The following is a 27,441-nucleotide window of genomic DNA, read 5'->3' as shown; positions in this document are numbered from 1 at the left end:
ATGTTAACCAGTGAAAAAGCCCATTTTTGGTCAGGAGGAATTTCACGAAGTACGTCTGAAGGAAATTTGTTTGACATGGAAGCCCAAAAAGCCTCAAAAAATAGCAATATTACAGGTACAAGAATTTATAATTATTGTAATTTTTTCCTCTACCACCACTAATTACTGGAGAACTACCTCTGAAAAGTGCTACAGAAGATTAAACGAATGGTAAAATCTAAACTTTACCATGGATATACTTAAACTATCATTAAAAAGATGAGGAAAATAAAATAGTCAAACAACATATAATAAATATTTTGAGGAGACAAAAACTATTAAATGAGTGGTATATTGCAGTAAATATAATGAATTTTGGGGTTAAAGAGATCTCTGTATGTTGGAGTGGGCTAATAAATACAGTATAAAAGAATTGAACAGATTCTCAGAGAAAAAGTAAGTTTTAAGAGAGTCCGATGGAAATGGGTTTGAAGAAAAGTGTAAAAATAAAAGAAATGCAACATTTATTTTTCAAAACACGTCTTCTGATTTTTAATATAATACACTTAAAGCTCATTTCAATCAATGTATAGTTCTATATATACTAAACAAAAAAGTCTGAAAGCTTATTGAACTCATTTTTCTATTTTAGCTTTCATTTTCTCTAAAGCAGCACCAGCTTCACAAAGTCCACAGAATCATTATCAATATTTTGCAAAATGACCAAGTATAAGTTGCTCTAAACATAAAAAAATTCAAGATTTTTGAGATATATAGAAATTCATTATAGTTGATATGTAAGTATTTTAATGTGTTGCTGATGCTTAAAATACCCACTTTCCAAAGTAACGTGTTTCCATTTTACAGTGGTAATAAGCATGTTCTTTGCCCTTTTAAACTTGAAAAAGTTCAGGGAATCCCTTCAGGTAGTAAATCTAATGGTGGTCTATTTTTTCAACGTTTATTTTCATGAAATGTTCATTTTTCATGAAAAAATTCACTGTTATTAAAATTTATCATTACGAAGTTATCAGAAAATAATCTAAGAAATGCATGATTGTCTAGTTCAGCATATTATTTTTTAACAAATTATTTAAGCTGTTCACAGATGTATTTGATATTTTTTTACATATTGACTATTATCAGAAAAGAAAAACATTAAATGAATAATTTAGATGTAATGAGATGAACCATTTAATGTTTAGAAAAATCTGGATAATTGACCAATTATTCTGTTTGTTCAGAGGTATTCTTTCATGAAAATGAAATATAAAACAACGCATAGGAGAGAGGGGGAAGATGGCGGAAGAGTAAGACACGGAGATCACCTTCCTCCCCACAGATACATCAGAAATACAGCTACACGTGGAACAACTCCTACAGAACACCTACTGAACACTGGCAGAAGACCTCAGACCTCCCAAAAGGCAAGAAACTCCCCCACGTACCTGGGTAGGGCAAAAGAAAAAAGAATAAACAGAGACAAAAGAATAGGGACGGGACCTGCACCAGTGGGAGGGAGCTGTGAAGGAGGAAAGGGTTCCACACACTAGGAAGCCCCTTTGCGTGCGGAGACTGCGGGTGGCGGAGGGGAAAGCTTTGGAGCCACGGAAGAGAGCACAGCAACAGGGGTGCGGAGGGCAAAGCGGAGAGATTCCCGCACAAAGGATCAGTGCCGACTGGCACTCACCACCCCGAGAGGCTTGTCTGCTCACCCGCTGGGGCGGGTGGGGCTGGGAGCTGAGGCTCGGGCTTCGGTCAGAGCACAGGGAGAGGACTGAGGTTGGCAGCGTGAACACAGCCTGCAGGGCGTTAGTGCTCCACGGCTAGCCAGGAGCGAGTCCGGGGAAAAGTCTGGACCTGCCGAAGAGGCAAGAGACTTTTCCTTCCCTCTTTGTTTCCGGGTGCGCGAGGAGAAGGGATTAAGAGCTTAAAGGAGCTCCAGAGACGGGCGCGAGCCGTGGCTAACAGTGCAGACCCCAGAGACGGGCATGAGACGCTAAGGCTGCTGCCACCAAGAAGCCTGTGTGCAAGCACAGGTCACTCTCCACACCTCCCTTCTGGGGAGTCTGATTAGCCCGCCACTGCCAGGGTCCAGGGATCCAGGGACAACTTCCCCGGGAGAATGTATGGCATGCCTCAGGCTGGTGCAACGTCACGCCGGCTTTTGCCGTCGCCACAGGCTCGCTCCGCACTCTGTACCCCTCCCTCCCCGTGGCCTGAGTGAGCCAGAGCGGCCGAATTAGCAACTTCTTTAACCCCGTCCTGTCTGAACGAAGAACAGAAGCCCTCCTACACGCAGAGGCGGGGCCAAATCCAAAGCTGAGCCCCGGGAGCTGTGCGAACAAAGAAGAGAAAGGGAAATCTCTCCCAGCAGCCTCAGGAGCAGCGGATTAAAGCTCCACAATCAACTTGATGTACCTGCATCTGTGGAATACATGAATAGACAACAAATCATCCCAAATTGAGGAGGTGGACATTGAGAGCAAGATTTATGATTTCTTTCCCCTTTTCCTCTTTTTGTGAGTGTGTATGTGTATGCTTCTGTGTGAGATTTTGTCTGTATAGCTTTGCTTTCAGCATTTGTCCTAGGGTTCTATCCATCCGATTTTGGGGGTCTTTTTTTGCTTTTTTCTTACTTAAAAAAATTCTTTTTTCTTAATAATTATTTTTATTTTAATAACTTTATTGTATTTTATCTTACTTTATTTTATTTTATACTCTTCCTTCCTTCCTTCCTTCCTTTCTTTCTTTCTTTCTTTCTTCTTTTTCTCCCTTTTATTCTGAGCCATGTGGATGAAAGGCTCTTGGTGCTGCAGCCAGGAGTCAGGTCTGTGCCTCTGAGGTGGGAGAGCCAACTTTAGGACACTGGTCCACAAGAGACCTCCCAGCTCCACATAATATCAAACAGCGAAAATCTCCCAGAGATCTCCATCTCAACAGCAAGACCCAGCTTCACTCAATGACCAGCAAGCTACAGTGCTGGACACCCTATGCCAGACAACTAGCAAGACAGGAACACAACACCACCCATTAGCAGAGAGGCTGCCTAAAGTCATAATAAGTCCACAGACGCCCCAAAACACACCACCAGACATGGACCTGCCCACCAGAAAGACAAGATCCAGCCTCATCCACCAGAACACAGGCACTAGTCCCCTCCACCAGGAAGCCTACACAACCCACTGAGTCAACTTTAGCCGCTGGGGACAGACACCAAAAACAACGGGAACTACGAACCTGCAGCCTGCAAAAAGGAGACCCCAAACACAGTAAGATAAGCAAAATGAAAAGAGAGAAAAACACACAGCAGATGAAGGAGCAAGATAAAAACCCACCAGACCTAACAAATGAAGAGGATATAGGCAGTCTACCTGAAAAAGAATTCAGAATAATGATAGTAAAGATGATCCAAAATTTTGGAAATAGAATAGAGAAGATGCAAGAAACATTTAACAAGGACCTAGAAGAACTAAAGATGAAACAAGCAACGATGAACAACACAATAAATGAAAATAAAACTACTCTAGAAGGGATCAATAGCAGAATAACTGAGGCAGAAGAACAAATAAGTGACCTGGAAGATAAAATAGTGGAAATAACTACTGCAGAGCAGAATAAAGAAAAAAGAATGAAAAGAACTGAGGACAGTCTCAGAGACCTCTGGGACAACATTAAACACACCAACATTCGAATTATAGGAGTCCCAGAAGAAGAAGAGAAAAAGAAAGGGACTGAGAAAATATTTGAAGAGATTATAGTTGAAAAGTTCCCTAATTTGGGAAAGGAAATAGTTAATCAAGTCCAGGAAGCACAGAGAGTCCCATACAGGATAAATCCAAGGAGAAACACACCAAGACACATATTAATCAAACTGTCAAAAATTAAATACAAAGAAAGCATATTAAAAGCAGCAAGGGAAAAACAACAAATAAAACACAAGGGAATCCCCATAAGGTTAACAGCTGATCTTTCAACAGAAGCTCTGCAAGCCAGAAGGGACTGGCAGGACATATTTAAAGTGATGAAGGAGAAAAACCTACAACCAAGATTACTCTACCCAGCAAGGATCTTATTCAGATTTGATGGAGAAATTAAAACCTTTACAGACAAGCAAAAGCTGAGAGAGTTCAGCACCACCAAACCAGCTTTACAACAACTGCTAAAGGATCTTCTCTAGGCAAGAAACACAAGAGAAGGAAAAGACCTACAATAACAAACCCAAAACAATTCAGAAAATGGTCATAAGAACATACATATCGATAATTACCTTAAATGTAAGTGGATTAAATGGTCCCACCAAAAGACACAGACGCCTGAATGGATACAAAAACAAGACCCATATATATGCTGTCTACAAGAGACCCACTTCAGACCTAGGGACACATACAGACTGAAAGTGAGGGGATGGAAAAAGATATTCCATGCAAATGGAAACCAAAAGAAAACTGGAGTAGAAATTCTCATATCAGACAAAATTAGACTTTAAAATAAAGATTATTAGAAGAGACAAAGAAGGATACTACATAATGATCAAGGGATCGATCCAAGAAGAAGATATAACAATTGTAAATATTTATGCACCCAACATAGGAGCACCTCAATACATAAGGCAAATGCTAACAGCCATAGAAGGGGAAGTCGACAGTAACACATTCATAGTAGGGGACTTTAACACCCCACTTTCACCAATGGACAGATCATCCAAAATGAAAATAAATAAGGAGACACAAGCTTTAAATGATACATTAAATAAGATGGACTTAATTGTTATTTATAGGACAGTCCATGCAAAAACAACAGAATACACATTTTTCTCAAGTGCTCATGGAACATTCTCCAGGATATATCATATCTTGGGTCACAAATCAAGCCTTGGTAAATTTAAGAAAATTGAAATTGTATCAAGTATCTTTTCCGACCACAACGCTATGAGACTAGATATCAATTACAGAAAAAGATCTGTGAAAAATACAAACACTTGGAGGCTAAACAATACACTACTTAATAACGAAGTGATCACTGAAGAAATCAAAGAGGAAATCAAAAAATACCTAGAAACAAATGACAATGGAGACACGAAAACCCAAAACCTATGGGATGCAGCAAAAACAGTTCTAAGAGGGAAGTTTATAGTAATACAATCCTACCTTAAGAAACAGGAAACATTTCGAATAAACAACCTAACATTGCACCTAAAGCAATTAGAGAAAGAAGAACAAAAAAGACCTAAAGTTAGCAGAAGGAAAGAAATCATAAAGATCAGATTAGAAATAAATGAAAAAGAAATGAAGGAAACGATAACAACGATCAATAAAACTAAAAGCTGGTTCTTTGAGAAGATAAACAAAATTGATAAACCATTAGCCAGAGTCATGAAGAAAAAAAGGGAGAAGACTCAAATCAATAGAATTAGAAATGAAAAAGGAGAAGTAACAACTGACACTGCAGAAATAGAAAATATCATGAGAGATTACTACAAGCAACTCTATGCCAATAAAATGGACAACCTGGAAGAAATGGACAAATTCTTAGAAATGCACAACCTGCCAAGACTGAATCAGGAAGAAATAGAAAATATGAACAGACCAATCACAAGCACTGAAATTGAAACTGTGTTTAAAAATCTTCCAAAAAACAAAAGCCCAGGACCAGATAGCTTCACAGGCGAATTCTATCAAACATTTAGAGAAGAGCTAACACCTATCCTTCTCAAACTCTTCCAAAATATAGCAGAGGGAGGAACACTCCCAAACTCATTCTATGAGGCCACCATCACCCTGATACCAAAACCAGACAAGAATGTCACAAAGAAAGAAAACTACAGGCCAATATCAGTGATGAATATGGATGCAAAAATCCTCAACAAAATACTAGTAAACAGAATCCAACAGCACATTATAAGGATCATACACCATGATCAAGTGGGGTTTATTCCAGGAATGCAAGGATTCTTCAATATATGCAAATCAATCAATGTGATACACCATATTAACAAATTGAAGGAGAAAAACCATATGGTCATCTCAATAGATGCAGAGAAAGCTTTCGACAAAATTCAACACCCATTTATGATAAAAACCCTCCAGAAAATAGCCATAGAGGGAACTTTCCTCAACATAATGAAGGCCATATATGACAAACCCACAGTCAACATCGTCCTCATTGGTGAAAAACTGAAAGCATTTCCACTAAGATCAGGAACAAGACAAGGTTGCCCACTCTCACCTCTCTTATTCAACATAGTTTTGGAAGTTTTAGCCACAGCAATCTGAGAAGAAAAGGAAATAAAAGGAATCCAAATCAGAAAAGAAGAAGTAAAGCTGTCACTGTTTGCAGATGACATGATACTATACATAGAGAACCCTAAAGATGCTAGCAGAAAACCACTAGAGCTAATCAATGAATTTGGTAAAGTAGCAGGATACAAAATTAATGCACAGAAATCTCTGGCATTCCTATACACTAATGATGAAAAATCTGAAAGTGAAATCAAGAAAACACTCCCATTTACCATTGCAACAAAAAGAATAAAATACCTAGGAATAAACTTACCTAAGGAGACAAAAGACCTGTATGAAGAAAATTATAAGACACTGATGAAAGAAATTAAAGATGACACAAATAGACGGAGAGATAGAGCATGTTCTTGGTTTGGAAGAATCAACATTGTGAAAATGACTCTACTACCCAAAGCAATCTACAGATTCAATGCAATCCCTATCAAACTACCACTGGCATTTTTCACAGAACTAGAACAAAAAATTTCACAATTTGTATGGAAACACAAAAGACCCCGAATAGCCAAAGCAATCTTGAGAACGAAAAATGGAGCTGGAGGAAAAAGGCTCCCTGACTTCAGAGTATACTACAAAGCTACAGTAATCAAGACAGTATGGTACTGGCACAAAAACAGAAAGATAGATCAATGGAACAGGATAGAAAGCCCAGAGATAAACCCACGCACATATGGACACCTTATCTTTGATAAAGGAGGCAGGAATGTACAATGGAGAAAGGACAGCCTCTTCAATAAGTGGTGCTGGGAAAACTGGACAGGTACCATGTAGAAGTATGAGATTAGAACACTCCCTAACACCATACACAAAAATAAGCTCAAAATGGATTAAAGACCTAAATGTAAGGCCAGAAACTATCAAACTCTTAGAGGAAAACATAGGCAGAACACTCTATGACATAAATCACAGCAAGATCCTTTTTGGCCCACCTCCTAGAGAAATGTAAATAAAAACAAAAATAAACAAATGGGACCTAATGAAACTTCAGAGCTTTTGCACAGCAAAGAAAACCATAAACAAGACCAAAAGACAGCCCTCAGAATGGGAGAAAATATTTGCAAATGAAGCAACTGACAAAGGATTAATCTCCAAGATTTAGAAGCAGCTCACGCAGCTGAATAATAAAAAAACGAACAACCCGATCCAAAAATGGGCAGAAGACCTAAATAGACATTTCTCCAAAGAAGATAAACAGATTGCCAACAAACACACAAAGGAATGCTCAGCATCATTAATCATTAGAGAAATGCAAATCAGAACTACAATGTGATATCATCTCACACCAGTCAGAATGGCCATCATCAAAAAATCTAGAAACAATAAATGCTGGAGAGGGTGTGGAGAAAAGGGAACAGTCTTTCACTGCTGGTGGGAATGTGAATTGGTACAGCCACTATGGAGAACAGTATGGAGGTTCCTTAAAAAACTACAAACAGAACTACCATATGACCCAGCAATCCCACTACTGGGCCTATACCTTGAGAAAACCATAATTCAAAAAGAGTCATGTTTAAAAAAAAAAAAAAAAAGAGTTATGTACCGCAGTGTTCATTGAAGCTCTATTTACAATAGCCTGGAGATGGAAACAACCTAAGTATCCATCATCGGATGAATGGATAAAGAAGATGTGGCACATATATACAATGGAATATTACTCAGCCATAAAAAGAAACGAAATTGAGTTATTTGTAGTGAGGTGGATGGACCTAGAGTCAGTCATACAGAGTGAAGTAAGTCAGAAAGAGAAAAGACAAATACCGTATGCTAACACATATATATGGAATCTAAGAAAAAAAAAATGTCATGAAGAACCTAGGGGTAAGACACGAATAAAGACACAGTCCTACTAGAGAATGGACTTCAGGATATGGGGAGGGGGAAGTGTAAGCTGTGACAAAGTGAGAGAGTGGCAGGGACGTATATACACTACCAAACGTAAAATAGATAGCTAGTGGGAAGCAGCCGCATAGCACAGGGAGATCAGCTCAGTGGTTTGTGACCACCTAGAGGAGTGGGATAGGGAGGGTGGGAAGGAGGGAAACGCAAGAGGGAAGAGATATTGGAACATATGTATATGTATAGCTGATTCACTTTGTTATAAAGCAGAAACTAACATACCATTGTAAAGCAATTATACTCCAATAAAGATGTAAAAAAAAAAAAAACCAAGGCATAAATGTTTGTAGTCTGGATCATTTTCAAGAAGATGTGTTAAATGATTATTATCTAAATTGCTATACATTTGTTTATAAATCATAATGTCTTAAGATAAAGTAACATTACATATGGTCAAATAATCTGGTCAAACAATATCTCTTTCCTCACAACATGAAAATTTGACCAAATTTAACATTAATTTTTTAGTATTCATTAGACTGGAGATCAAAAAGCAAATAAAAACTCTTAAATTTTTTAGCTATAATAAAAATTAATCTTGGTTATATCTCAGAATGCCACTTCATCTTTGTTTTTCTTTGTTTTTGTTTAAATAACAACCATACCCAGGTTTGCCTCTCAATTGGCCCGATGATTTCACACTTCATGGCAATAGTGCTTCCAATGCTATGAATCCATTCTGGAGTGAACTGTCCGCATCTAACCCATTTTTGGATGACATAATTCAGCTAAGAAATAACCAGAAAAGAGATAATATTTCCATGTTGAAGGAAGATCCTTTTCTTTTTTTTAGAGAAGTAGAAACTGGAAATTCTTTTGGTTCTTCTGGTGATGAACTTGACGTGCATCAGTTGCTTAGGCAGTCTTCCTCAAGGAAAGCTGAAAGATCTAATTGTTTCAGAACTTTTGGACATTTTAGATGACACAGCACATGCCCATCAGAATATACATAACTCTGACCAGATCTTAGAACAAGACTTAGAATGGCTTCAAAATGATCGAGAGGGTTATAAAATGGCTTGGTTAAGTCAACATCACCTGGCCTGCTCCTGCTTAGATTTGAATACAATTAATCAGAGTCCTGGATGGGCCCAAACACAAGTTGCAGAGACCACAATAGTTTGCAAATTAAACTACCAGGGAGGGTCAGTACAATTACCTGAATCAGATATCACTGTTCATGTGCCCCAAGGCCATGTAGCTGTGGGAGAATACCAACAGGTATCTTGAAGGGCTTTTCTAGATCCTCCACAGATGCTAAACCATTATCTTTCATGCACTGTAAGCCCACTGTTGGAAATCATGTTAGGTAACCTTAACACAATGGAAGCCATTTTGCTAGAGATGAAAATTGGAGCTGAAGTGAAAGAGGATCCTTTCAGCCAAGTCATGACAGAAGTGGTGTGTTTTCACAGCCTGGGTAAAGAAGGCCCTTTTAAAGTATTAAACAATTGCTACATTTATAAAGACACCATCCAAGTCAAGCTAGTAGACTTGAGTCAGGCAATGTATCTAGTGGTTGCTGCACAAACTAAAGGTACTCAGTCACCAGCTGCCACCATTTGGGATTATATCCACAAAACCACCTCAGTTGGAATTTATGGGCATAAATATATCCATCCCAGTTTCACCGCTATTTTCACAGTTTGTGGACATAGTTATATGCCAGGAAGGCTTACAGTCTCTGATATTAAGAAGGGTGAGGGCTTCCCTGGTGGCGCAGTGGTTGAGAGTCCGCCTGCCGATGCAGGGCACACGGGTTCGTGCCCTGGTCCGGGAAGATCCCACATGCTGCGGAGCGGCTGGGTCCGTGCGTGAGCCATGGCCGCTGAGCCGCAAAAAAAAAAAAAAAAAAAAAAAGAAGGGTGGGAAACAGCACATCTCCAGTTGTGTTTCAGCTCTGGGGGAAGCATTCCTTCTTACTTGAAAAGCCACAAGATTTAAGTATTTCTGTCTTTTCATGTGATCCTGATTTTGAAGTAAAGGTAGAAGGAAAAGGGAAAGAAATTAAACAAAAGCAGTTGCAATCAGGTCAAGTAGTTCATCAACAATTTTTATTCTCCTTAGTTGACTCCAGAGAAATGCACTTGTTTGTTTTCCGTGTTCAAGTGGAGCCTCCCAATGGTAGGCCAGTTACACAGTTCTTTATTACTGCACCCGATCCAGCCCCAAACCTAAAAAGCCTCTCAAGTCTGCCAGGTGATTTGCAGAAGGAGAAGGAAATCAAGTCTGCTCCTTTATTACCAACAGTGCGTGTTAAATATCCTACATTTCAAAACAAAAATTTGAACTTTGCCAACTATGGGGTAACCCTGAAGACAGTGCTAAGACAAAGCAAGATTGACTACTTACTTGAATATTTCAAAGGGGACACAGTAGCTCTTCTTGGAGAAGGTAAAGTAAAAGCCATTGGATGGTCCAAAGTGAAAGAATGGTATGTGGGAGTCCTGAGAGGTAGGATTGGACTTTTACATTGCAAAAATGTCAAGGTGATTGCAAAGGAACAAGTAATGTCTATGTCAGATAATGTCTTCAAAACCAGGAATCTTCTTGAACAAATAACCCTGCCTCTTAAAAAACTGACTTACATCTACTCAGTTGTATTGACCTTGGTGTCAGAAAAAGTTTATGAGTGGAAAGTTTTAGCTGATGTCCTAGGTTACTCACATCTGGCACTGGAAGATTTTGATCGAATACAAGCAGACAAAGAATCAGAAAAAGTTTCTTATGTTGTAAAGAAGTTAAAGGAAGATTTTCATGCAGATAGAAATACCAGGAAGTTTATGAACTTACTGTGGTGAGTATTGCTTGATCACAGTAATTTATTTACCATAGAGAACTTTATTGGCAATATTTATAAGTAAACATATGAGAGTAGTTAAAAAATTCTCAGCAGTCTCAAGTAAATTGAAGTCACTTTACAGCAAATATAGAGCTTTGCCTACAAGATCATATAACTAGTTTCTTAGATTTGACATTCAATTGTGATTTTCCCAGAAACTAGGCCCCCAAGGATCATCCTTTAATGGAAGATTAAAGATTCTGTTTGTGCTAGAGCATAACAGTTAAGAGATCCCTTCTTTTCCTTTTTCAAATATTTAGATAGCTCTTAAAATATCAGAGAAGCTCCAATTACATGAAAGTAAATAAGAACAAACTGAAACAAAGCTAGTTAACTTGGCCATTGGTATCGGTTCACTTTTTAGTGTTTTTTAGACATATCACCAATGTCTTTAACTTTAGCAATTTAATATTCATCCTTTGTATGCAATGCATCACAATCCAAAAATGATATTGCTAATTCCCTTCTTAATCTTCATGTTTTAATAGGACTCTTAGGATTCTTTTTTTTTTTAACATAGCATTCACCTCAGTGTAAGGCTCAGCAGAGATCTATAAAAAAGATGAACTATTTTGCCTTAAATGTAGAAATTCAGTATTTTATAAAAGTAAAAAAAAAAAAAAAACAAGAGCATTATCTCTAAAAATGGCTAAAATGTGACTGTATAAATAATAATAATGATATATACCGCTTCTCTAGGGTTCTCTATGTGTTTGGCACTGTCCCCAACATTCTATACATGCTCTCTCATTTAGTCGTTTTAACCACTCTACAGGGTAAGTCTAGTTAGTATCTTCATCTTCAAATAGAGGAAACTGAGTCTTGGGCGGTTGGGCAACTTGCCCAAGTTCTGACAGTTGGTTAGTATCAGAGATGGGATTTGAAACCTTTTTGGTTCCAAAGCCACACGTAAAACCACTATGTCTTCCTGAAACAAAGGTATTAACAATGCATGCGTGTGTGTAAAAATATTTGTTTGAGTACGTATGTTGGTGTGTAGTAAATATCACTATTACTGTGCAAAGCTGGTGCTGTGTAAGAGATGTAGATCTTCACATAGATGAGGCAGGTTCATGTAGAGGAGCAAAGTTTTAACCAAAGTGCAAAAGGAGGAGAGAAATTTTTGGAGAGAAATTTATTCTGTGATGTTAACAATAATTTATATAATAAAGAACTATATATATAAAACAATCCCTCTCCTTCTGTTATTTTTATGTTTCTACAGTGATACTGTGAGGGGTGAATTTTTAAAGTGCAATATCTGATTGTTAAATAGGTGGTTTTATGATGGTGTGCTGCATTCTCACTTAACCCAGGCCATTTACAGTCATTGGCTGATCTACCTGGTTGAAGCTGCACATGCATTTTACAATAGCTCATTACCTCTCATAGCTCATGTTCAGCATGGAGCCATGAAAGTCTGAATTGAAAATTGCTTTCTTGTTTCTCTTAGTGGCAAAAAAGGTTATATTGGCCGAATGATCTGAAAGTTTAAGCCTGGTTACGCCTGCTCTGTGTTGGTGTGTGATAACTGAGTAGCTTTGGTGACTAACTAGACAGTGCTGGTGGAGAGCTCATTCAAGGGAGTAGTTCCTAAAATTTTATATTTTGCCTCAGTGCAGGCTTCAGAATTTCTGAATGGAAAGAGCTAAGGCCTGGCTATCTGACCAGAAGACAATGAAGCATATTGTATAGAGGCTACCCCTTGAAACTTCATTTGCATAGTAAGTGTACTTACTTGGTAATTCATTTTTACTTATTGTTTCATAATGATAAAGCTTTTCAGTGCCATTAAATGATGAAGGGCTACCAAACATCTTTATCTGAACAGAGATAGATAAATCTAATCTCGTATTTTAAAAATATATTCAAGGCAAAAGAGAAAGTCATAGACTTGTTTTAAAACATGCATGGTGACTGACAAATCTCAGATGCTTAATTAAGGAAGAAAGAGTCTGAAGGTTTTCCAGTGTGCATTGTTGAAACCTCAGTGTTTTATATTTGATACCTTGAGATTTAAATTTAGCAAAACTACACTGGTGGTGAATGGAGAGAGTAAATTTTTTTTAAGTCATAAATATTAATAGCTTTGTTCAAGGTTGTCGGAGTGTTTCATTTTTTATGCAATACACATGATTCTGGGAAGTTTTAAATCACATTTTTATTAAAAAAATAGAATAATGTACCAGCAACTGTGTGCTCCCCCTATAGAAATCCTGTAGCCAGTCCTCTGGTAAGGAAAGTAATTACTGTTCATATAGTAAATAATCATCTCTGGGTTGATAAATTATTGACTGCTAGAACCTCAGGGTATCTTTGGAAGTGGCTAATTCAACTTCTTCCTTTTGTAATTAAGGATATTAAGAAATATATTAGTTCAGTGGTTTACACAAGCCCCTATAATTAGTTAATGAGTTAGTCCTAAATCTCCCCTAATTCTGGTCTAGTTGTGGTCTCTGTACTTTGCTTGTTGGATTTGCTTAAAAAGTAAATTAGCTCTTTGAATTTTAGAAAATTCAAATATATGTGTGGTGAGAAAAAGGATGCCAGTTTCCAGAATATGTAATGACAAATTTAATTTATAGAAAAAAGCTCAAATTAGTTGCTTTTAATTATGACATGCAATTGTTGCTGCAGGCTCTGCTGAAGACTGATTGCCAGGGGTTAGTAGCACATCTCGTCCAAGAGGCTGCTAGTCTGACTTCAGCTGTCAAGCTTGGAAAAGGCTGGAGGAAACTAGCTGAAAAATTAGTACGACTCACAAAGCGACAAATGGAGGCATATGAAATTCCTCACCAAGGAAAAGCTGGAGATGTTGCTGTAGAGGTAAGATTTCTATTTGTCTAAATAGTGAAAAACTGCAGACCAGGTAAATCAAATGCAATCAAGAGTGCCCTGCATACGTGGATTGATTGAGTGTTCTGGAGGATCCACTAACTGAAGTCACTGCCCCTATAACCATTGATATTATCTGAAATATACACACATCACTCTTTAAAGGTATTAAGAACCTTTAAAATATACTGATGTTTCTCCTATTGGATTGCATATCTCCATGGCCTTTTATCAAATAAATTGACCAAATTAAATAGGCAGTTAGTATGTAGGGCTATAATAACTTGAGGCAGAGAACAGATAAACTTTGAAGGGAAGAGTTGGGACCCAGTCATGACAAGGAAAAAGGACATAGTAATTAATATTTATCAGCCTCAGGCACAGACTTAGTCATTGGTGGTAAATAATGTTTGGTGACAAAAAGCATTAAGAGAGTAGATGGTGTGGGGTTCATTGGTAATGATAGCTAGAGATATCTACGAGCATTATCTCCTTTACAGTTTTGCATACAATAACTATAGACATCAAATACAGAATGACAGCATGTAGAACTAAGTAAATATTTAAAATGCAAATTTTTATTAATATTAAAACAAAGGTATACTATTAGGTGTAAGTTAGATAAATATTTTCTCTATTTAATACCATAAAGAAATGTGAATCAGTGTTTATTGACTTAAATAAAAATATTCCAGTGATGAGCACATATAAAATTTTCTGTATCTTTCTCTTACATGAGTGTAAACATTTTCAAGATATTTCAGTTAAGGAAAGATTATCTCTCTAGTTAGATGATGACTTGACAGGAGGCAAAAGCTGTATTCGCTACTTCCTTTATGAGCATAGAACTGGGTATTAATTTCTTGAGAAAATTTTCTTACTTTGAAGTAACTATGTCAGCTGGGTGTGCAGGACAAGACAAGCTTTTCCTTGAAGGGTCAAGAGTCAAATCAAGTTAGTTGAATTCTAGCAGCTACAGTGGATGTCTCAGCAGTCTGGCTTCTGGTTTCCTGAAACCTGACTCTCTAAACAAGATTCTTTAGCCACGACTAGCCAAAGGCTGAAGCCATATTTCCTTTGCATAGGTTACATTTATCTCTATATACTAAGAAGGGCATTACAACCTACAGATCAGTTTTTACTGAATGAGCCAAAAATGAGAAATCTTTAGGAAATAAAAAAGGAACAGTACTGTACGTGATATGCTACTCTGATATTTTAGTTAACTGACTAAAAAATTGTGTAATTGAGATACCACTACATACCTATTAGAGTGGCCAAAATTCAGAACACTGACCACACCAAATACTGTTGAGGATATGGAGTAGCAGGAACCCTCACTCATTGCTGGTGGGAATATACAATCACTTTGGAGCACCTTGGCTGTTTCTGGCATATGAAACATACTCTTGGTATGTGATCCATCAGTCATGCTCCTTAGTATTTATCCAAAGGAATTAAAAACTTTTGTCCACACAAAAACCTGCACATGAATGTTTATAGCAACTTCATTCGTAATTACTAAACGTGGAAGAAACCAAGAGGTCCTTCAGTAGGTGAATGGATAAATAAACTGTGGTACAATGGAATATTGTGTGATAATGGAATATTATTCAACACTAAAAAGAAATGAGCTATGAAGCCATGAAAAGACATGGAGGAACCTTAAGAGCACATTACTAAGCAAAAGAACCCAATCTGAAAAGGCTATATACTGTACGAGTCCAAATATATGACATTCTGGAAAAGTCAAAACTATGGAGACAGTGAAAAGATCAGCGGTTGTCAGGGGTTGAGAGGGAAGGATAAATAAGCAGAGCACAGAGGATTTTTAGGGCAGTGAAAGTACTCAGTATGATACCATAATGATGGATACATAACATTTTATATTTGTTCAAACCCATAGAATGTACAACACTGGGAGTCAACCCTACAGTAAACTATGGACTTTGAGTGATTATGATATATTAATGTAGATTCATCAGTTGTACCAAATATACCACTATGGTGAAGGATGTTGATAATGGGGAGGCTGTGCATGTGGGGGGGGGCAGGGCATAAACAGGAAATCTCTATACCTTCCTCTCAATTTTGCTGTGAACCTAAAATGGCTCTAAAAAAAAATCTTTTAAAAAACGTCTCATTGAAATCAGGACTTATTTTTTTCTTAATAAGCTCTGTTTTTAAAAAGGTTTTATTTAGAGTTGTTTATCAGAGTGCTATTTATCAAAGAGTTTTTTGTTAAGTATCCAACTTCTCTCTGATTGTGGTTGTTTACAGTTTGTCCTCCCCAGAATCTTCATGGAGGCCAACAAACAGGCTACTTTTCCTTTATTTACTTTTGCACAGCCCAAATCACAAATGACTAAGTCTACGCCTGAGGCTGATAAACACTCAGAAGCAGAAAGGAAAGCCCCTATGTGTCTTTCTAGGGGCTATTGTTCAATCTATTGGGATTAACACTAACAATCATCACTTTGATGCATATTGTTAAATGTTTAGAAAATAATTCACGGCATATTGGCCTGAAGCTATTCCAAATAATCTATGAGAATCTTTACCTTTTAGGCCATGTAAAGTAAGGGTAAATATATGCTGATTTCCATCTCTCTGAAAAAAATATAGTTGTACAATATTTTTCTCCTAGGAAGGAGATGATTCTTAAATATGATCAATTTACAAGTTAAGCAGTTGATTTCAAAACATACTTATATTAGTTCTGGGTAGGGTGTACAGAGGGAGGGAATTGAAATTGGGGCAGGGAGATAACAAGTTCTTGTGGTTCCCATGCTGCTTTTATTTCCTTTATCTCACTTCCTCAGTGGGCACAAATTTAGAGAATTTCCTCCTATGTGTGCCAATGTCTACAATCATGTTCTTTTCACTCATTTTCCTTGCTTTTCAACTTCTCCCTTTTTCCTTTGTTCTATTTTTATTTTATCTAATAGTTATGTGGCACTTACTCTGTGCCAGCCACTATTCCAGTAACATTTCAAAAATTAACTTATTTAATCCTTTCAACAAAAACTTGTGGGGCAGATACTAATGTTATCTAAGCTGTAGGGAGGCTAAGTAACTTGCTCAAACATGCATAGCTAGGAAGTCATGGAACGAGTTTTGGAGCACAAACCTTGACTTTGGGGTCCTTGCACTTTAACCATTACACTCTGACCATCCAGTCCAAATCCAATATAGTGGCTGAGTGGCAGAGCTGGGAGTTACGGTTAGGATGGAGGGTTTAAGCAACTAATTTCACTTTTTCTTTTTTCAAGCTATGATAGGATACTATCAAAATTTGCCTCAACATCTTCATCAAGCCTCAGCCAATTAAAGAATGGATTATTAATAGTGTGTCAGATTTTTCTTCAGTACTTCTGACCACTTCTTATTCTTTTCTTTTTTTTAATTTTTTAATTTAATTTAATTTAATTTTTTATACAGCAGGTCCTTATTAGTCATCAATTTTAATACACATCAGTGTATACATGTCAATCCCAATCGCCCAATTCATCACACCACCACCCCCCACGCCCCACCACCCCCCACGCCGCTTTCCCTTATTCTTTTCTAAGATGAAAAAAGTCTCTCTCTGGAGACTTCTGAGAACAACACTTTTAAATTAACCGTCTCTCTAAGTAAAATTTTAAGAAAATTTTAAGAAATTTTCTAATGACATTGTAATTCCTACGTGAAAGCGAAATTATAAAACTTGGAATATGATTATAAACAAAACATGTTTTTCAGAGTATTTCTTTTGGGAAAAAAACCTATTTATACTTATACAAAGACATTTAACTCTTGCCAAGGTTTTCCTGTGAAAGTTAGTAAAAATTCATTGGAATTTTTCTGAGCTTTAATTTAAAAAAATAGGTATCAATAAAATGCTAGAAAAATAGCGCATTTTAAAAACAGTTGTATTTTACAAGTGGAAATGCTGGGGATTTCAGGACCAAGATATTCACAGGTCTAAATTAGGTACTCTTTATTTAACCTTCTGGAGATTATTACCATATATGATAATAACTTCCCTAGCAACTCTCTCACCTTGGTTCCCTGCCTAACAATAAAGGTTATGCTCTTTCCCTCTTATTCAATATGGACATTTATTCACTAAGGACACTAAGGGTTCGCTTCCCCTTTTAAATTACCTACTACCAGTGCCCACTGGGCTCCAATAAACCTGTTGAGGCTGATTTCTTATTTGACTTATCAGAATGGGCCATCCTCCCTATTAAAGCCCAGTGAAGTGAACATTCCTAATTGTAATGTTTTCATCTCAGAAACCACTCACCTATAGACAGCTGTAACCAGCAAGATATATTTATGTCTTCTTGCCATCTGTACTTAATCAGTGAGGATCTAATTCTCTGTTCTATCTTCTAGCTACAATCTTTTCCCTCCTCATTCTCTAACTGACAGCTGTAGTGTTCAGAGCACTTTATTCTCAGTCTAGATTAAAAATGGGAAAGTAGGTAATCCTCAAACAGCTAATTTTATTAGTACTTTTATAGGTGAATAAAAATTCTATATGGAGTTCTTCCTACTTTTTTAGAATCTTGCCTCTGTATCCTTGCTTTCAGTATTAAATTAATCCGTACAATTAATATGTTTTCTAGGATTATCAGTTCTCCGCATTATCAGTTCTCAGCATCCCTGGGAGCTACAACAAACACAAACAGAATGAAAAATATGAATTTTTTTCTCTAAAGCCAAGTTTCATTTGGCATAGGAATTGGGATAAACTGTTAATATTTGAATTTTTATATTTTAAACAAGTATATGATTAGATGCTGAAATAAGTAAATATAACTAATAATGAGAATGGTAATAGTTGTTGCAATTTATTGCATATTTACTGTGTGTCATCTAATCATTATGATCATTTTCTTTGTAATATCTCATGTACTTTAACAGAGTTTGTAAGGAAGACATTAGAACCATCCTTTTTTTTTTTTTTTTGCGGTACGCGGGCCTCTCACTGCTGTGGCCTCTCCCGTTGCGGAGCACAGGCTCTGGACGCGCAGGCCCAGCGGCCATGGCTCACGGGCCCAGCCGCTCCGCGGCACGTGGGATCTTCCCGGACCGGGGCACGAACCCGTGTCCCCTGCATCGGCAGGAGGACTCCCAGCCACTGCGCCACCAGGGAAGCCCTAGAACCATCCTCTTTTTACAGATATGCAAACTGAGAGTGAATGCATTTGTGTAAGCTATCCAGAATTACATGGCTGTTAAGTGACAGAACTAGGATTTAAATCCAGGTTTGTTTTACACACAGTTATTCTCTTGCTCTGCTGATGATAAATTCTTTCAGAGTTAACTAAACGAAAGAAGATCAAAGAGGCAGGAGCTGTCAGAGGGCACATCCTAGTCCTGAAGGATGGGTAACATTTGAATAATTGGAGAGGACTAGAAGGGGAGTTCAGTGCTTCTGGAGGCAATGACTTCTAGAGACCACTGAGGAGAATATGTGGGCTTGAGGAGAGAGTGCATCTTATTAATTATGGGGAGACACGGTTGGGTATATATATTTTGGAGAGTCTTGAATGACTGCCAGAGCAGAGGTTAAGATTCCTTGTCTGGATTTCTGTTTCAGCTCTACCATCTATTAGCCCTAAGACCTTGGACAAGTCATTTGACTTTTTTAGGAATCTTTTTTTTTTCTGTAAAAAAATCATTTTTTTTGTAAAATCATTTTTTGTAAAATGATAGTAATAATACTGTCGTATTCATCAGATGTTTGGAGGATTAAGTGAGATAATATATGTGAAATATTTGGGAAAATGCTTTGCACATTGTAATAGCTAAATATATGTTATATTATTATTATTTATTTTGTCTAAGAGGAAGAGGTAAATTTGACAACTGTGTGACACTGAGTGATTTTGGAAAAGGGAATAAAGTATACTAATTTTTTAGTAATATGGTGGAGAATAACTATAGAAAGAATGTAGGTAAGGGGAAAGTCAGCAGTGATTTTGAGCCTTCTCTTCTAAGAAGCTGGCAGAATGATAATGCATGGAAAAAATGAGAAAAAAAATCCTGGCTGACCAGCTTTTTCTTACTGGCTTAACAACATTTAATTTTCCTTGGAAAATATCTCTTGCAAAAGGTAAAAGGAATGTCCTTCAAGTCTTATGGTTTTCTGATTTTCCGACTCACACTGCAATGCCTGGATTCTGCTTACAGGGATGTGGCATTGTCTGGTTCTGTATCTGGGCCCGGCTCAGTTCTAGCCTTAGTACTTAAATTTATGATTTGCTGTTCTTTTACAGTAAGAAGTATATTTATAATTTCTTTAAAAAGGGGAGAGTATTATATGGAAATTCATCTACCATTGGTAAAATGTATAGAATAATTTCTCAAATCTTCATTGTTTGTATTAGAGATTTGGCACAGTGACATAATATTTAGATTATCATTGTTTATTTTGTACAGTACTATAATGCTTTGTGCTATAATCTTTAATTCGGAAAGCATACTCCATTTTTTGAGACGATGGAATAAAGAAAAAAGGATATCACAGTGTAATACATTGGGGTAATACATTGTATTCCTATGATCTTTGGTTTAATTCTGCATTATATATCTGATTACCACACTGAAAATCAAATAGAAGTAATAAAAATATTAGGTTAAATATTACAAAGGTATTTAAAAATGTATTTAGAGACACTAATATTTGAATTCAATTTTAGATTTTTCTTTATTAAGATTTATTGTTAGGGATCACAAACAATAGGAAATTTCAGAAAACCAAAGCCCAGCTAATTATAAGACTTAAATTAGCATTTATTAAAACTGTTTACTACTGAAATAAATTTGTTGCAATACAATAGTGAGATGGCCTCGGATTTATAACCAGGTGACCTGTAGTCTCTTCCTAATTAAGAATTGGTTGGAATAGCTTAGCCAGCAGGTTCTCCTAAGATGTTAGACTATTTTGATGCAGTAATAAGGAATGCGTCCTCTGTCTTCCTGTGGCTCATGCTTAACCCCTGAAGTTTCAAGTGGTTATTTCTAGAGCAAACACAGCTGGCTGTGCCCAAAGAGACTTTTCCAAGAAAATCTTAGGTCAAGTTTTAACCAAGTCCAGTACCGTCTCCTTTCTAAAGAAATAGGGACCCCAGATATGTTAGTCTCCCTTCTTTTCTAAAGATAACGGCAACCTCATTTCAATAATATTTATGTAGTTACCAATTAAAGGTGATGGAAGGCCCACCTCGATATTGTAAATGATGCACTGAAGATAAAATGCATATAATAATCATTAATGAGACAAATTTCCCTTGATACTTCTTCAGATAATTGTACTTAAAATGAAATGTTGCTCCAATCATTTTATGAGAAAAGTAGGTGGATTATTAATCCTTTAATGTGGCAAAATGTAATTATCCAAAGGTAGTTAAAACCACTTGCATTCTTTATACTATTCATATTTTATGAGCTAAAAAAAGACATAGAGTGCTTTGCTCAAATTTGAATTGCTTTTGTTCATGTTGCATTTCGTTATCTAGTGAGTCTGATTGGCTTTTGGAAACAAGCACTCTAAATTTAGAAAACTTTTTTTTTTTTAATCTCTATTCCATTTCATTTCTTTTGGCATCCCACTTACTACGTTTTCATTGCTCCTTTACCTTCTTATTTGTCCTCTAGTATCTGGAAGATAAACCAAAGACATATTCCTACTATACAAATTCTGGGAGCTTAGAAACTGCTCAGCTTTGGTAGATTAAATGCCTACTGATGCTGCTGCCCTTTATATAAAGAGATCAAAGCACATAGATGAGGAATTAATAACTCTCTGCTTTTATTAGCCTCATGCTTCTTATTCAGAGATGAATGCATAAACACCATGAAGTAAACATCAAAAAGCTAAGAGTAAAGGGTTAAGAATGATGCTTGTGTGTCAGATATTTGTGATAAAGATGAGAAGCCTGATGGAAGTTGTTTTGTGATCAGGAATAATTCAAGAAAAACAAACCCTGAAGAGCATGCTTTCCTTCTGATTAGTCAAAGCATTAGTGCAGTGTTTCTGCATATCTTCCATTAAATCATAACACTGAGCAAGAGAGGAAGAACTATTTTTAGACCACTGAATAGGTATAAGATAATGTAAACCTGGAAGAGATCTTGGCAGTCCACAACTCATTTCCAGTTTTAGATGACTTAACTTAGATCATTCCAGAAAGAAAATTGTTTATTCTACTCATTCATTCAAACTTTTCCAGAGAAAATGATTTCATTTTCTGTTTAATTTATTACAACGTTTAGAATCCTTGTGGCCTTAATGTGTATGTATATTTGGACATAATTTCATAAAGTCTGTAGTTAATTAATGTATGGAAGTTACCTTTTGTGTCTTTGCCTGTGATAACATATGTTCACTTGCTGAATACAAAAATAGAATGATCTTAGAAAATTAAAAAATGCTGAAGAAAAATGTAAGTATTTAAGAACTTGAGTCCAAATGTCATATATCTATACCGCAAAGGATGACAAACAACTGATTAGACTTTTGCATTGATGAAAGCTGGACTTCTATCAGGCTTTGTTAAGGCAATCTCAGTATAGAAAAAGTTGTATTTACTCTGCCTGGCAGAGACTTTCTTATTGAGGGAAAACGTAGTTCTTAATATTTTTCATCAGTGTATCAAGTACATAACTACAACATATGCTTTTGAACCCATTCCTTCTCTATTTTTCTTGATACTTGCCCCCTTAGTTACATGCCCCAACTCCATAATTTTTTTTTTTTTTTTTGCGGTATGCGGGCCTCTCACTGCTGTGGCCTCTCCCGTTGCGGAGCACAGGCTCCGGACGCGCAGGCCCAGCGGCCATGGCTCACGGGCCCAGCCGCTCCGCGGCACGTGGGATCTTCCCGGACCGGGGCACGAACCCGTGTCCCCTGCATCGGCAGGCAGACTCTCAACCACTGCACCACCAGGGAAGCCCCATAATTATTTTAATGTTTGTCTGTGTTTATGTCTTTTCTGTCTAAAGAAAGTTAACTTTTCTCCTTGAGTATGTTGCGTTTGCTACCTCTCTAGTCCTCAACAACCCTAAATTCTCCATCTGGCTAAGTTAGGATTCAAACCAAACTCTCCTTTCAATTAATATTACTTTATACAGACCTTTTTCCTTTTAAACATACTTTCATTTTCCACTGCTTCTACTTCTAGCTTTGTCTCTCTTCCTTTAACTTCCAAATTCCAGACATGACCCATTTGTTCTGTGGCTTCCAGTTCCTTGGCACCTGCTCATACCTGCAGTCTGCCTTCCACCACTCTCTTGAAACTGCCTCCTCCAAGGTTACCAAAGTCCTGTCAATTGCCAAAATCCTGAATTTTCTCAGTTTTCTTTCATGTTTCCACATCCCTTGATGTTCGAGGTAGCAGAAGACGTAACAGAAAAGAGATGTCCTGAGTGAGTGCCATGCTGGTAGATGTTTTACAAGTTCTTCAAGGGAGGAAAAGCCCTAACTTAAAGGTTTTGCCTATTTCCTTGGTGTAAAAACTCCCAACATGGGTGATTTTAATCTTACAATGTGATGTCACTGAACATGGAATTGGGAGGCTATATGAACAATAGGCTGGTGTGAGCCAGCTCCAGCAAACCACTGAATGTCCTTTGGGGGATACTATCAGCCCTTAACTTTTGCAACATGAAGCAATCTGCTTCATTTTCTATTACTCTGACACTAGCTTCTCTCCATCCTTTTATTGCTTCTCTTTCTTAGTTGTGGTCCCTAACTGTAGACTTAATTAAAGGTTAAATTTTTCATCCCTTTTTTTTCCTCCGTGGCATTTTCCTCTACTCTCATGCTTTTCACCATCAGTTTAGCACAAGTGACGCTAAACTCTTGCCTACTCCCTAGAGATCATCTCTCTATTCCAATTTCTTATTGGAAATAAGAGATAGCCCCTTTTTACTTCAAACTCAGTAAGGCTAAAATCCGACTGCTTATCTTTCCGTCACCCAAAAAGTACTCACTTTCCAACATATCCTACTGAAAAGCATTAAATGCAAACAATATGCCAGACACTTCATGAGGTACTTTGGACACAGACATGGAGATTATTATCCATATTTTATAGATTAAAAAATTCAAAGCTCAGTTAAGTTAATAAATTTACTCTAACTGACCCATCCAGTACCCAATGGAAATCAGATGTGAACCCAGGATTCTGAAATCAAAACTCATCTTTCTTTCTGTTACACCATAGTGCTTCTCGGTTGATGGAACTATCCCTTTTTTTCTTACACTGAATTAGAATGTGCAAGTAATTTTTGAGTTTTTCTTAATCATTATTTAGTATAAAAGCCTGTCTATTCATACATTGGGCCAGTGTTTGTGCAAGTATGTATCTCCCTTCTATGCTTTAAAGCTTCTAAAAACAAGAGCCCTGCTATATATCAACATTTTATTCCTTTTTGTAACAAAATTCCTTATAGCAGTAACTCAGTAATTTTGATTTAATAAGTGAAATAATTAATTAATGAACAACAATGTATTTCAAATATTTTCACTGTATGTGTACTACAGTGGTGTTTCTCTGTCATCTGTATTGAGAGCCACCAATGATGTTATATATAGCAGAACAAATTTGGCACTGAAGGAATATTCAGGCTTAATTTGCTACAAAGAGGAGCAAAAATGGGATGCAAAATGTGCTCGGATTTTAGTACAAATCATGCAGTTTACCATTGCCATAGTATTTTTAGCCCAAAGCCACTGTACCTATTTCTAGGTAGCTTATGGTTTAGACTCCAGGGGATCTCCAATGAGTATAGAGCAATATGCCTCCTTGTATTTCTGACTAATTCAGAGGACTCCTGGAAAGTCTTTTTACACTTTCAGAGGTCCTAATTAGGGTCCAGGACTCAGCAATCTTTCCACATTTCTCTGAATTGCAAGAGCTGACCATACTGTTCTGCTATCAGTACAAATTGCCAGACTTGAGGAGATTATGTGGCCCTCTGCATAAGTAAGTTGGTAAGTGTATCATTGGACTTCTGCATCTGTAGTTTCTAATTCCCATATCACCTTGGTGTATTTCCTGCTTCTGACAGCAGCAAGGGGCTCCTTCGTCATTGAGTTTGCCTCAGGCCTTTTCTATACATAGCAATGCACTGTGCTGCAGCAAGATATGTGATGCAGAGCTTTTCTACCCAGGAAAGTTAGTGAAGGTGTGTACTTTGAATCTGCACTGTAGTGCACAACCTGTAAATTACCCATCTGCAATTCTTAAGAGACATCTGTTTTCAGTGATACTGTGCCATTACCTTGGTACTGAAATGCTCTCAGTTGCTGTTTATCATAAAATATCTTCAAATACATTTTTTTATCAGACTCAGTCACTAAGGGGCTTAGAATAAAGTCTTAGAAGCCTTTAGCTATAAACACTATTATTTTAAACAATATATAACAAGTTGAAAAATAATGTAACAGCTAGTTGAGCATCAGGGAATTTTAAATGAATGCAACATAGAATACAGGTCTCAAAGCTTTTACAATGGGTCACGGGATTATTCCCACTACAGAATAATCTACTCATTTAGTGCTTTTTTGCATCTTAGCAGTGATAGGCAAGATTGAATCTGCCAAAAAGGCTCTATTAATATGCCTCACCTCATCTTCCATTGCAGAGTATTAGTGGGACTTACTCTTTGGGAGGTTTGATTTCAGTGTGAATATTCAGAAAAATAGATGAGAGAACACCTCATTCACAGTTCTTTATAAATCAGCTTGGTGAGGATAAAGCTTATATACAGAAATATGGGATGATTTCTGTTGCTGCATTATGACTACATAGATAGGGTTTAACTTTGATAATTATCTTCCATTCAATACCTTGAAGACTCGAGCTTTGTCTAGAGAGGTGAAAATATGGGTGTTCATGGCTTCCCAGGAATGCTAATTGGATAAATAACATCAAATTATCCTTTGAGCCTGATGCATAGCCTTTCATATAGATTGAATTGAAACATAGCAGAACTCCTTATTTAGGTCTTTCATTCTTTTAACTTCAATTGTAGGGTATATGGGGGTATCAGTGGAAGATGAAGGATTATATCCCAAGGCCCTTTATCATGTGATATTACTGTTAATTGAGTCTCTGTTTTAAGAGGGCAACTCTGTATAATATGTAGCTAACAATCTGTGTTCCTGCACTTTGAAAGTGATAAAATCACAAATGAATTAGTTTAGTGAACCCAAATAAGTAGCAAGTAACAAAGTTTATATTCCAAATATTCCAGTTACAAGTGCAGAGATCGTTTTGTTGTTTTCCTAGAGAAAATGTATTTTAACCTGGGTGTGTGTCTGTGTGTGTGTGTATTCCACAATTTGTCTTATTTGGTCGGCCTTTGTCTCTATTCTCTCTAAGCCTGGTTGCCTTGGTTACCATTACATACACCCTTGTATGTGAGGTTCCTTTTTGGCGTACATTTATTTCTATGGAAACAATGAGGTCATTGGTATGGGTAGGTGCTTAGGGAAAGCATAATAAGTATTGAATATCTATCTTTCTTTTGGTCATTAAAATGTATCATTAAATTATTTTTTAATTAGAGAATTATATTTTTGCTTTCCTTTTGACTTGATCGTGAAGCTACATTTTTCCTCGTTTATAGACTTGGTCAAATAAAATGACTTAAATCATTAGATATACTATATACTTCCTTCTTGTTATATGTGGTATGGTAAAGATCTCCACAGACACATAACAATAAAAGAGTTATTATTTTAACCTTAAAAGTCTGTCAGAGAGCAAAAAGTTTATCGCAATAACATCTGTTACAATAAAAAAATTGCACAAGGAATTTTGTATTCCTATGAAGACAATGAACAATGTTTAGATCATGAATCAAGAAAAAAAAAAAAGCCCTACTTCTGGTCATTATTTTTTAAATCTTGAGGTTTAGAAACAGGCATATAACAGAGGAGTGATAGTTATTAAAACATGTTTTCTGTGACATTAAATAAGTATATATGTAATTGGTATTCCATTTTCTTCTTAAGTTTTAAGAGGCTTTTAAACCTTTTTTTAAAGCATCTATTTTCCTCTCTGATTTATTTCCAAACTACTCCAGTTTAATGTTTTTTTTCTTTATAGATGATGTGGAAACCTGCCTGTGATTTTCTCTATACTTGGAGTGCTCACTACGGAAATAGTTACAGAGATGTGTTACAAGACCTTCAATCAGCTTTGGACAGAATGAAAAACCCTGTGACCAAACAAAGGCGAGACTTAACTGGAGCTTTAATACTAGTAAATTCTTTAGAGGTTTTGAGAGCAATTACATTCTCCACTTCTGAGGAAGTATAGAATTGAAGAGTATGTTTTGGAGGAGGGAGTAGGGGGAGAAAGGAAAATAAAGGGGTGTGTATGTGTGGTTGTGTGTGTGTGTGTGTGTGTGAAAGAGAAAGAAACTCAGAAAAGTATTACTTTTTTTCATGTTTGAAAAAGTATTTTTTCCTGTTGAAAGCACAGCCTAACACAAAATCCAAGGATGTGTTTTATAATCATATATGCATTTTTATATATGTTTCAAATGCAAACATTAAGCTGCTTTGTTGCTGAGAAGGGA

General features: G+C 36.8%; 1 protein-coding gene across 1 annotated transcript; it reads left to right on the top strand.

Annotated features, from left to right (window-relative positions):
• On the top strand, positions 1 to 27,179 carry MACC1 (MET transcriptional regulator MACC1). Its single transcript, XM_030856949.2, is given in 7 exon segments — positions 1 to 115; positions 2,104 to 2,112; positions 8,778 to 9,066; positions 9,068 to 9,874; positions 10,042 to 10,975; positions 13,654 to 13,842; positions 26,967 to 27,179. Coding segments are annotated over 7 exon segments (2,556 nt in total).
• Positions 27,180 to 27,441: the final 262 nt, after the last annotated feature.

The sequence above is a fragment of the Globicephala melas genome, chromosome 9 (assembly GCF_963455315.2).
Source record: "Globicephala melas chromosome 9, mGloMel1.2, whole genome shotgun sequence".
Classification (NCBI taxonomy): Eukaryota; Metazoa; Chordata; class Mammalia; order Artiodactyla; family Delphinidae; genus Globicephala; species Globicephala melas.
This window is presented reverse-complemented; position numbering and strand designations above follow the sequence as displayed.